Source organism: Solea senegalensis, unplaced genomic scaffold (assembly GCF_019176455.1).
Source record: "Solea senegalensis isolate Sse05_10M unplaced genomic scaffold, IFAPA_SoseM_1 scf7180000014161, whole genome shotgun sequence".
NCBI lineage: Eukaryota > Metazoa > Chordata > Actinopteri > Pleuronectiformes > Soleidae > Solea > Solea senegalensis.
This window is the reverse complement of record NW_025320980.1, coordinates 107821-120164: the sequence shown is the minus strand read 5'-3', so window position 1 is coordinate 120164 and position 12344 is coordinate 107821. Positions and strand designations below refer to the sequence as shown.

General features: G+C 41.1%; 1 protein-coding gene across 1 annotated transcript in view; it reads right to left on the bottom strand.

The window, feature by feature from the left end:
* Window positions 1–6: 6 nt before the first annotated feature.
* Window positions 7–12344, bottom strand: part of LOC122760905 (eukaryotic translation initiation factor 4 gamma 1-like) — a 39708-nt gene continuing 27370 nt past the window's right edge. The window contains exons 9-14 of the mRNA XM_044016100.1: window positions 12150–12289; window positions 3753–3845; window positions 3433–3523; window positions 757–1743; window positions 506–594; window positions 7–12 (exon numbers count right to left, since the gene is read on the bottom strand). Coding sequence (XP_043872035.1) covers window positions 7–12; window positions 506–594; window positions 757–1743; window positions 3433–3523; window positions 3753–3845; window positions 12150–12289 — 1406 coding nt within the window. The remainder of the gene's footprint in view (window positions 13–505; window positions 595–756; window positions 1744–3432; window positions 3524–3752; window positions 3846–12149; window positions 12290–12344) is intronic.

Sequence of the window (12344 nt, the reverse complement as noted above, 5' to 3'; positions counted from 1 at the left end):
TCTATTCTAAAGCTTGAGATCAGGAACAGGGAACTTATTTTAGGAAGAAGGTTGCCCTTCCTCCTGACAATAAAGGATTTAAGATGACATATTCATAAAATCAATATTTCGATGTGTCTCTGCTGACAGCCATGTTTTCAGTGAGAGTGAGCACCTGTGTCTCAAGCTGGTTTCCAGCATGAGTTACTATGTTTTAGTAACTCATATAAGGACACTTAAAAAAAAAATCCATTCCCCTATCCCTTTAAATTGGTGTCTCTGTGAACAACTGAAACGCTATTAATACAAACAGTGAAAGCAAGGAAAAGACTTCATATATATATGTATATACATACATACATACATACACATATATATGTATATATACACACATATATGTATGTATATACATATATATATATAGATAGATATATATGAAGTCTTTTCCTTGCTTTCATTTATCTTTATGTATATATATATATATATATATATATGAAGATAAAGGTATGACTGTGCATGCACACACCTCTTTAAAGGCATCTAGGAGGTCTCCTACTGCCTCCATTTTGTTCAGATCCTTCATTTTCCTCTTTTTCTTTGGCACAGACACAGCAGCTAGAGGGAAAAAAAGCAAACATCATTAGCCACAGATCACCTCTAACATGCTAGTTATGCTAAAGTTGAAAAGCTTTTGGAGCTAAAAGAGGGGAGTAAGAATCATATATTTATAGTGAACTGAAATCAAACACACATACAGTATGTGAGAAAGTGACTAACCTTGCATAGTAGTTTCTACAAGGGCAGGGGTAACTGTCTGGGGAGGGGGGACGTCCTCCTTCTCCTCAGCTGTGGGAGGGGGAGGAGAGGGCACAGTTTCTGGCGTGCTTTCAGCTAAGGAAACCGGTTCTGGAGGTGATGGCATCTGTTCCTTGGCAGTGGTCTCAGGCACCGGAGAATCTTCTATATCAACCTCAGTGACTGCAGGAGATGTTTCTTCTACCTCAGTCTGGGCGGGCACTGCTGGGACGACAAGCTCTTCGGGAATCTCCTGGACCGCAGCTTCAGGTGTGGGCTGGTCAACAGGTTCAGTTGTGGCTTGGACAACAGGTGGAGGTGCTTCCAGGGTGATGGCTGTGGAAGTCTCTATGATAGGCTGCTGGCTGACGTCGGGTTCGGCGATGGGGCTGTCATCCCGCTCGGCTGCACAGAGAGCATGGGCCTCCGGGTCAGGGATTGGCAGGCCGTTGGGAAGGCGGAGCTCCTCGGGCTGCGCAATAGGAGAGTCTAGAGGAGCCTCCAGCTGACTGGGTGGCAACTCAATGGACAGTTCTTCAGGCTCGACCGCTGCAACACCGTTAGTGGTGGAGAGAGGTGCAAGAGTTATGTCCAAAGAGGCAGCAGCCTCTTCTGTTTTAGTCTCCACCTCTTCATCCTCCATTTCTTCCTCCTGTGCAGCTTTCGTGTCTGTTTTGTCCTGTGCGGTTAAGGTGGGGACTGGGTCAGGGAGGGGTGCAGGGTAAGCCGGCACTTCAGGTGCTGATTGAGGTGTTGGAGTGGGTTCCCTTGGAGGAGCGTCCATCACTTCTGCAACAGGAGCACTGGGTGTGAGGGTGTTGAGGGAGTGATCCGCTGCTTCTGATAATAGAGGGGGTATGGGGGGCTTAGTGTTCGTGTCAGAGGATGAAGCCTCTGTGGGGATGGGGTCACCCTTTGAAGGTTCGGGGGTTTTTGAGAGAGGAGGAGGCGTAGGTTTATCTCGGTCATCTGAAGGTTCAAAAGAATGTTATTGGGTCTGCAAAAAATCTTACATACACTGAACATGTGACAATTTATCTCTAAGACTCGACCCAAGATTGCCATTGATCACCTTTCATAAATGTTATAAAAGGTGCGTGACAGAAGTGTTTGTTTAAAGTCATGCAGCCTCAGTATATAGCACATGTGTTCTTCACATTATATTGATTGGTGCCCCAATCAATAACATTCCTATCCTCTCTCTTATAGTGCCACTGAAAAACACTGGTTATACAGGCACCTTCCTCCCCTCAAGTGTTTCCACAGGTGAGACCTCAGCTCACACAGTCAGTATCGACTTATGTGCTGAATGTTTTTACAAAGTCCACAAACCAACAACTTTGGAAAAACTGGCAATAACCTTACATTTTCACAAACAAACCAGTTCTTTGTCTGGTAACAAATTTGTTTTCCATTTTCACCATGACAGAACAAGAAAACAAATCTCATGTGGTATCACCTGATGTAATTACCAAAAGGCTGCCGTGTCACATAACCTGGGTGAGAGAGTCTATCCATACACATAAATGTGTGTCCAAACATTAGACTGATAGTGTATATTCAAACTGCATCAACTATTACAACAAGTAAACTAACAATGTCTTGTTTAGTTCATTTTGTAAAGCTCATTCATAAAACATTAGGGTACAATACTTGTCACTGGATCAAGTATTGGGACATTAAATCTGTAAACTGTAAAATATCAAGTAAACCCTTAACTGAGCAAAAGCTGGCTGCTTAAACTGTAGCTAGGTGATAAATGCATCAGTACGACATAGTTGTCTAAAAAGGATATAAAATACAGCGTCAGACCAATATAGGTATAACCAGTACCATCTTACATGAGAAAGAAGGTACTCAGACATCCTTAATACACATGAATTGAGTGGCTTGAGTATGTGTCAGTCACTAAATTACCTGCCACACCTTTACAGCAAGTCTTACAACAGTGTGGCAAAAACCACTGAACCAGAAACCTTATCATGATGAGGACCAAGTTAAATTTAAAGGTCCAGTGTGAAACATTTAGGTGATAATTGGCAGAAACTGATTATACTACCCAATAACAGTGTTTGTATAAGAAAAGAGCAGCTTTAATACATAACTTGTAAAACTAAATTAATTAAGTTTCATAAACCTTTAAATGTGTATATTAAAACATTTTTAAATTACAACATGGCAACAAAAACAATTTTGCAGACAAAATTGTTAGATTTATTATTATTAACACTGCACATGCATTAATATTATTTGCTCGTCAGCATGTTTTACTGCTCTCATGACTTTTGACATAAATGTGAGGCTCTAAATAAAAAAGGACTGGAAAATGGTGAAGCAGTACAGTTTGAAGCTGAAGGTGTTTGTGTGACTGGGTTAAAATGACAGTATGTAAAATCTATCAACATTTATTTTTGAAGTTACATGCTGCAGCTAAATATCCCTAATGGTGTTGGAAGAACTGTCTCACCTTCATTTTGCATCAAAACTCAAAAGGTATCTAGTTGTAAATTGTAAAAATGGTGGCCTATAGAGCTGACCTCGCTCCTGACATTGAAATGAAAGACTAATTCTGGGTTAATGAAAAACAACAATTCATCAGGTGATTGTACACACAAAATTAACAATAATTATTTAAGATTCTGCCCATGTGTCACTCACCTGGTCTGACCAGTGCCGTTGTGGTAGCAGCTGTGATGCTCTCACCATTGGCCTGCACCACTGCTGTATTTTCTGATCCAGATATGGCTGACTGTCAAGATACACACACACAAAACACACACACCAAATCATGATACCAAATCACTACTTTTTCCACTTGACAGTGCTGTGTAGTGTAATGCATACTGTAGTGTATGACAGCTGAGGACATTAACCATACATGAAGTTTTGATACGAAATTGACTTGACTTGACCCACACTGCTGAACTTGACTGCAGCTGCATTGCTATTCATTCAGCAACAATGGCGTTGGAGCTTACCTGTGGTGGGGTCGGGGTGGAGCCACTGCGGCCCCCTGACATTATTTCCTCTGTAATGTCTCGACCTCCTTGGTTAGGGTCTCTTATTCTGATCTATGGAAGAGAGGGAGAAGATCCAGAGTTAGGAAAGGAAGCCAACTGCACAAGAGCGACATGGAGAGAGTAAAGTGAGGAGGTGATACGTCTGCAGGAAAAGAACACAGAGAGTCATAAAACTGGCTGTTTACAGCTTCAAAAGAAAAACAAGGGAGTAGGGAAATATTCGTAATGCAATGCATTTTTGTTGTGTCCTCCCTTTCCAGCTGCTGATCCTCATTCACTGAAAGCTACATGACTCTAAATACCGAGCTACAGCAAATCACAACACTAACCACTGCACAAATTCCTCTGCTGCACAAATGAACATGCTTCAGCCTCAGGAAAGCTGTCTGACTGAGCAAGAGTCGAGTTAACCGACTTTCAGCCAAACTGTCAAACGAATTCCTCCGCTGATTTAGGTCGATGTGAAAACTCTCACAGTCAAAGCACAGTCCGTCCAGAAAACAGCAGCTAACATGTATATCTGTACACACACACACACACACGCGCGCACAAACAGTCAGAGGGGGAAACACTGAGAGAAAATCTGAACACTCACTCATAGGTGTGTCCATTCTTTGCACGTGTTTTCTAGTCAGCACTCTTTTCCTGTTTCGTACACTTTACATACTCAAGTTTGGAAGTCACAGTTGTTACCAAAGTTGTATGAAGCAGAAGTTTTTGAATAATCTAACACAGAAAAGTCACTGGACAAGGATTGAATTGAAAAAGTTAAAAAAGAGTGAGAGCTAATTTAATACTTTTGCTCCCTGACCAAATGTTCACTTCAAGAAAAACAATATTTGCCTTTTGCTACTGACCTGGTTCAGCCTGTCAGCACCTCCTCTGCCGGAGCATGACAAACCCTAGCAGGCCTCTCCTATCCTGGGCCTGAGGTTGCAGCTCCAGTAGACCCGTGGTTGGACTTTGAATCCCATAAAGCAGGATGACGGGTCGTTGTAGGAAGGTTTAGGTTCACCTCAGTCTAACTTGTACCCATTCAGGGAGAGCGACACAACAGCAGAACAGGACAGAGCTGTGTCTGACTGTCAGTAAGCTAGCTAGCAACTTGACTAACTCCCTCCCTCTTTCATATGCTTAACAGAACAGGGTGGGGGATAAAGAGACTGGCCTTGTAAAGCTATGGTATTGGAATGCACACCCCCCCTCGTCACACAGAGGCTAACAGTTGAAGGGGCCAGAGAGTGAAGGAGGGGCAGAGTAAGAGGGAGGGTTTCTAGGAAAATAAAACTTATCAAATGGGCTGTAGCAGGCACAAGGAACTCCCCCTTTTTTCCTCATACTCTTTCTCTGCTCCGTCACCCTGCACACTCAAGTTTCTCCCCATTTTTTTCAGATTCAATCCTTCTGAGAGGAGGAGAAGAGGGTGGAGAGGACAGAAGGGGGGGAGGAGGAGGGGGGAAGGCTGCCACAGCAGCAGAGGAAGACTAGTTAGTGAGCCCTTCCGGTGCAGAAGAGGGAGGAGACGGGTGGCCACGTGGAGCTGAGCTATGTGCTGACATGTCCTTCACCCCCTCCCCTCTGCAGTTTCTATCTGATACAACACCGAAGGCAGAGCAAGAGAGTAGAAAAGTTGAAATAAATAAAAGCCAACGTGCAGGGTAAAACATGACGCAGACGGTTGCAGGTCACAATATGATACCATCAGCGTGAAATACTTGAAATACAGAAAGTTTAACCAACTTCCACTTACTCTATCTGACGAAAATGCAACTGCACAGAAGGTCATCTACTACTGATAGCGACAAACTGGCTGCAACAGAGCCTTGAGTCACACCACGGTGTCTTTCACAAGATACTGAATCTCTACCTGCTTTCTGCAGCGGCATCACACCCTAGAAATATTAAGAATGCAAACCTTGAGGTGTGGTCTCGTACACACACACACACACCTTTACACGCGGCCTCACAGCTGAAGTATGAATGCCACTTACTCAGTTTCTTTTTGTCACAGCACTTCCACAGTGACTCTGTGTCAGTCGTCTCTTACATTCTCTGTGGGAGGTGACAGAGATGGTGAGTGTGTGTGGGACCATGAGGCCAGTGTTGCAGTACGGGAACAGAGACAAAGTCCACCCAAGAGACCACAACTACTGATAAGCAGCCATATATACCAGAAAAAGGAACTCCCCTTGAATGGATTAAAGGATTCATAGTATTGGTGGGAAAACGTCATGTAATGTAATTCTACCTTGAATGATTATAAATGGATGCAGAAAACAGGTCCATTCATTTGCCTAATGCTTTCTTGTGCTGATGCCATAGCAAACCATGGCAACACATCACACCCACACTGAAACAACTGCACTGGCTCCCCGTTAAGTTCCGGATCACCTTCAAGCTTCTCCTCCTTTGCTACAAGTCTTTCCATTCCCATGCTCCACATTATCGCTCCGACCTCCTCCATGTGCACCGTCCCTTCTGTCCTCTCTGTTCCCCGGACCTGCAGGCAAAGCTTTGGCAACAGGGCTTTCAGTGTCGCTGCTCCAACCCTCTGGAACTCACTCCCTCTGACTGTTCGCCCGGCAACAACTCTGGAGTCTTTTAAATCTCTGTTGAAGCGACACTTGTTTTTTTGTTCAAGCTTTTGCCCCCTGATTGTTTGTTTACTCGTGTGTGTGTTTTCTGGTTTTCTTCTCTGTTCACAACTGTACAGCGACTTTGGATTTTGTGAAAGGCGCTTCATAAATCTAAGTCATCATCATCATCAATAGCCTCAGAGTTAAATCCATATTGATTCTAGGACTCAGAAATAAAACTATTATTTTCTGTCAAGATCAGGTGGAGGAATCACTGTGAAACTGATAACCGTACCATATCACGGTCTACTCCTGTCGGCAGGACAGCCAATTATTTTGTTTGGAGTAACTTTTTTTTATAGATAATCTAAATGTAAAATAAATCTTGAAAAACACAGGGGCTACCACTATAGAATAAATGAATTCTGTATGTATGTAAAATGCAAACTGAGGCACACTGTTGTTTCTTTTTCTTTACAATTACTTAAAGCTGCAGTTAAAAAAAATAATGATATTAATGTTATAATTCTGCTCGCTTCATGAACAGAAATGATGTAACATTATTTGTAAGCTGCATCCTTCATCTGACAACAGGCTCTGTCAAGCAATACTATCAGCGTTGACTGTGTTTATACAGCAGCAGAGCAGGGCCAGCTACGTACAAGAAAACAAGGTTTTCTTTGAGCAGTAGAATTCACTTCACAAAGTCTTTGTGTTTCAGTCATACTCAGGTTCAAGTATGACTAGCGCAGTGTTGCTGTTGCCTCGGTCTGTCTGACACGTGTAGCTGGGTGACACAAGATCCAAAAACTGCTAAACTGAGTAACACAGAGAGAGACAGAGCTTAATCGGCATTAGGTGAAGTCATCAGACTATGGTCTGAATATTATCAATATTTTTTCACTACAGTTAATTTATGGATCATATTATAGACATATGTTTATTTTGTTAAATCATATTTCATCTGAATTGTTACCGAATTCCAATTGTGATTAATCTTGAGATTCCTACCCCTAACTATACTTTACCAAGTCTTACAATATGATGCCTTTTTCTACATAGAAATAAAGAACACAAACTAATGTCATAATTGTAATAATTCAAATTCAAGTATTTGGTACAGTAAATTTAAACAGGTGAAGACAAATTCAAGTTTTAAGATCCAGCCTACATAAAGTAAAACAATCTTCAGTCGGGCCAAAAGTTAACCAACAACCCACACAAAAATGATGAGCAGCACAGACAAACCAGTTCACGCTGTGCATGTTTTTGCCTGTCATGAGACATTCACTTTATAAATGAAAAATCATGCAAATGTCAAACTAAAATGTTCTATAGAAACTAGGCTAAATGAGTAATAAATGACTTCCTGTGGAACAGCTGCGCAGAAAAACATTTGTTATTTTAGCTGGATTAAACAAGGCTTCTTGTATTTGTGACTCAAATCTAACCAAATGTAAACATGATGATTACATGAGAGGCGCTAACTGGGGCTTGACTTCACACAGAGCTACCACATACCAGGCGAGAGCCATCTGAGAGCAAAAGAAACACTAGACTTACTGCAGAAGTGGGAAATATGTCGGGCAGCAGCTTAGTTTTACAGAGCACCAAGTTAAGATCGACTTCACTGCACAGTAAACTAACTCCGAACTCACAACTGATAAAAACAGCCTCTGAAAGAGACAGCAAGCAGCTGCCACAAAACATACAGTTTTCAAACTCAAGTGCTGAGTTTACCTTTTGATGAAATGCTATTAAGATTTGTGGGGTAGATAATCCAATAATATACTTTGCTTCAATAACAATAGAACACATTTTTATCAGTTTATCTCATTGCTTTTCCTCCTTCATTCACCCATTTAATCACAGCACATTTTCTATCATTCATCTTTCACACCCATTCACAACAATGTGGCGTTAAGTGTCTTGCCCAAGGACACATCGGCAGAGTTGGGAATCAAACCCACAAGCTTCAAGTTGAAAGATGACTCACTCTATCACTAAGCTACTGTCGCCCCCAACTGGACTAACTTGAGCTAAGATGAAGAAATCTCACCTCTGATCTTCTTCAGTCCCGAGTCAGAACTGAGATCTCCTCCAACAGGTTATTCCACGACTGAGGAGTGAGACCAGACTGAAAGTGAATCTTAAGAGGAACAATTTCTTAAAATCTGTGAAATTGATTCCCTCCAGTTTAATAAAATATAGCTGATATAAGTGAAGATCTGTAACTGGAAATGCATTTTTGAGCCATCCCTGCTTCCTATACATGAGCTCAAGCAGAAGGCCGCTGTACAACAGGTATTTCCGGGAACTATTGATCACGATGATGACGTCGAGTTTCAGAAACCTGTTGAGCAAATCTGGAACACTACAACTTGACTCATCAACAATGAGGCTGTAACAACAAGCCAGGCTACACTATGTCAGTAGCATCAAGTCACCAGGTTACTATGGTAACATACAGCATATCTACCTAATTGCAATATCACTCACTGTCATATGTTTTAAAATGAAATTGTAACCTAATTCACTAGTGATACAATGACTGACTGGATCTAAATTGTGAATAACATTTCTGATCTTACTGCTTGAAAAAAGATGCATAACTATACTAAGGAATATTATTCTCTGATGTAATAATGAAGTCACAGTGACATCCATATGATCAACTGCTTCCCCTCCATACAAGCTGGAGTGTTAAAAAGCAAAAAACAAGATGGTGATCCTGGCACTCAGAGAATTAAGAAGCCTTTATTTTGATGACTACATCATCTTATAAAGTACATGTTTTGACCAGAGGCATTTGACAGTGTCTGGATCACGTTCGTGTTTTGAAGTAAGTCGAGCAACTGACAAACAGACACTCGGAATGATACCTAAGCCAGTGTTTCCCAATTCTGGTCCTCGGGGACCCCTGTCCTGCATGTTTTAGATGTTTAGATGTTCCCTCCAGCAAAACACCAGGTGCACCAGGATTGGGAAACAATTACTTTTTTCTTCTTAAACTGACAAGCTCAAATTTACAAAGATACAATCTCAAAGAGTTTGGTCACAATCTATATAAGCCTCCAAGTGTTCCTGTGATATCACAATCACAAGCTCTTTAACCTAAAGCAGGCTACATCTTCCCTGTACAAAAACACAACTTGTCTACAAATAAAAAGAAACAGGATGTTTGAAATTCTCACACTGAACTGCAAAACTTGACCCAGTGCTTGACAATGCAAACTGAAGCCATGATGCTCAAATGAAAATATCTCTGAGCAACTTCACCCAAGTCCCACAATGATGTTGCTCAGCAGTCTAGCACTCATGTGCTTCCTTAAATCCTACTTCCTAGGTTGAGATGTTCTCCCACTTCTGTTATACTGTATTTATTAAGGATGCCCCAATACTGATGCAGCACATTTGTATTCGTAAAACTCCTTTTATATTGCTGCACCCGATACCACTTTGTGCAACTCCAAGTGAGCTGAGCAGGTGTGCGGCAATTATTGCATTGTCAGTATTTTGGAAATACTTTTAAATGAGCAATAATGACTAAAGTAGAGCAGGCTGCAATCTGAACTCTGCTAGACTGTCACAAAGAGGAGGAGAAAAGTAGCTTTTTCAACACAGCATTTGATAAAAGATCTAAAGAACCAACATGACGCACAGCAAAGGATTTGCCACTAAATATGAAGTATTATTAATTCAAATCTAAATCAAGTATATCTGTACCTATATTTTTGCTCACCTAAAAATGTGGTGTTCCACTGCAAAGAACATATCTGGATGTAAATACTGAGAAATAAAAGATGAAATGCTAATCTCTAATCTTATATTCATCTTTTGTTGTCAAACCCAAATGTTTTCATTGTGAAGCAAAAATCCTCACTTTATCCTCACTTTTCCAATAGTTTTGGAGGAGACTGTAAATGTTTTAACGGCAGCAATAATATCTAATGTTGTATTTTGTTCAGTTCACGTGGAGAAAATCAAATTTGTTTTCAAAACAATCTTTTTGCTGTGATGGTATTATTAAGTACTCACTATTGGAAAGTACTCAAATGTAAGTAGGCATATTTACAGTCAATTTTTTGTGAGTAATATTTTTAGTAGAATAAATTGTTTAACATTACTGGCGGCCTTTATTGCTGTTTAAGCAATAAAGGCAGCATACATTAAAGCAGCAATAGGCAGAATCTTTGGTTGGTCACATAAGCAGATAAAGTTGTTGTGTCATCACAAAATACAACAATCCAACTTCTTTTTTCATCATTTACAGGTTAGAAATATGATAAGCAGATGTCAACACAGAAAGCTTGGGTTTATCTTACAGCAGCTGTTTCAAAAAGCATTTTCTCATTTGTAAACATCACACATAATATAATATATTCAACATGTGTTTCATGTAAAAGTGGAAGCTTCAGGGCTTGACCTACTTCACACTGTCAAAACACAGCTGATAACTCTGTCCATTTTAGGCAAACTGCTTCAATGTGGCTTTTACATACAGTACATAACTTTATTTTGATAGTCGGTTTTTACATTGGCTTCAATACAATACTTTTTGTTACCTATATGTCCTATGGTTAATGTATGTGTCTGTGCTTTGAGCTGCTACTGGATGGTTTAGTTTCCTGCGGGATTAATGGAGTGACTGAGTGAGTGAGTATCTGCAGGTCAGTTACTGTTAAGTGCTGCAGGTCAGTTACTGTTAAGTGCTGCAGGTCAGTTACTGTTAAGTGCTGCAGGTCAGTTACTGTTAAGTGCTGCAGGTCAGTTACTATTAAGTGCTGCAGGTCAGTTACTGTTAAGAAACGTCGTTCCCCTGTGTGGGAGCATTTCAGATTTACTGTTGGTGGACAAAACTGTGACTGTATGCAAGCACTGCACAACACGCCTTACTCTTCAAATATGCTAGCGCATCCGTCAGATACATCACCCCAGTGTGATGCTCGACAGCACACGGAAGAGAGAGCAGGGTAAGAAAAAGCAACTTCTGCTCCCTCCAGCATTTAAACAGGCATTCTGTGAGAAGTAAAGCAATAGGGGTGTTTATAGCGAAAGACATTCAGCCTTATTCAGCCGTGGTGGATGATGCAGGATTTCAGCATATGATTGAAGTACTTGAGCCGTGGTATAATATTCCATCCCGCCGTCACTTCCGCAACACAGTGATTCCTGAACTTTATGAAGAGACACGAAGACTAATTGTCAAAGAATTGTCCGACACAGCTTCCGTGGCTCTGACTACAGATGGATGGAGCTCCAGGGTCACTGAAAGGTTTCTAACTGTGACTGCTCGTTACATTAATTCGGAGCGGGAGATAAAAAGCTCTGTCTTGCAGACCCGCCCACTTTATGAAAGCCACACAAGTGAGCATCTTTGTGAAGCACTGACACGAGCTGTGACAGAATGGAATGGAAACTAGAAATATAAAATATAAACGTGTAAATGCAGCAATGTCTCTACTCTTACTGTTTCAAAATCTCTGGATAGTTACAATGATGTTTTTAATCCCTAATCAAGCTGCCTCATTATTTCAGTTTTTGCATGATTGCATGACATGTCCATGCTGATATCTGATTTTGTGAACTGTTCTACCCCTACTATCTATCTATCTGTCTGTCTGTATGTCTAATTTTGAAACATAAAAAGCCTTTTCAAACTTAATCCTGATAATAAAATGTTATTACTTGGAATCATGAAGTCAAAACAAAAAAATACAGACAGCCTGAACTGTATTTGTGCTCTCAAAGCTGCAGTGTCGTTGAACTTGAACTTTACCTGTTTGCGTTCGCGTTTGGTGGGGATGTGTTGTGGAGGCTGAGGTGGTGGTTGCTGCTGCTGAGGGGCAGGATTCATAATGACGGGTGCCGCCTGCACCGAGGGGGTGAACTGAGGCTGAGCGGGATAGTAGGCCCCTGCTGCGGATCACACACACACAGAGACAACAATGTCAATCCACACATGAAAATGACT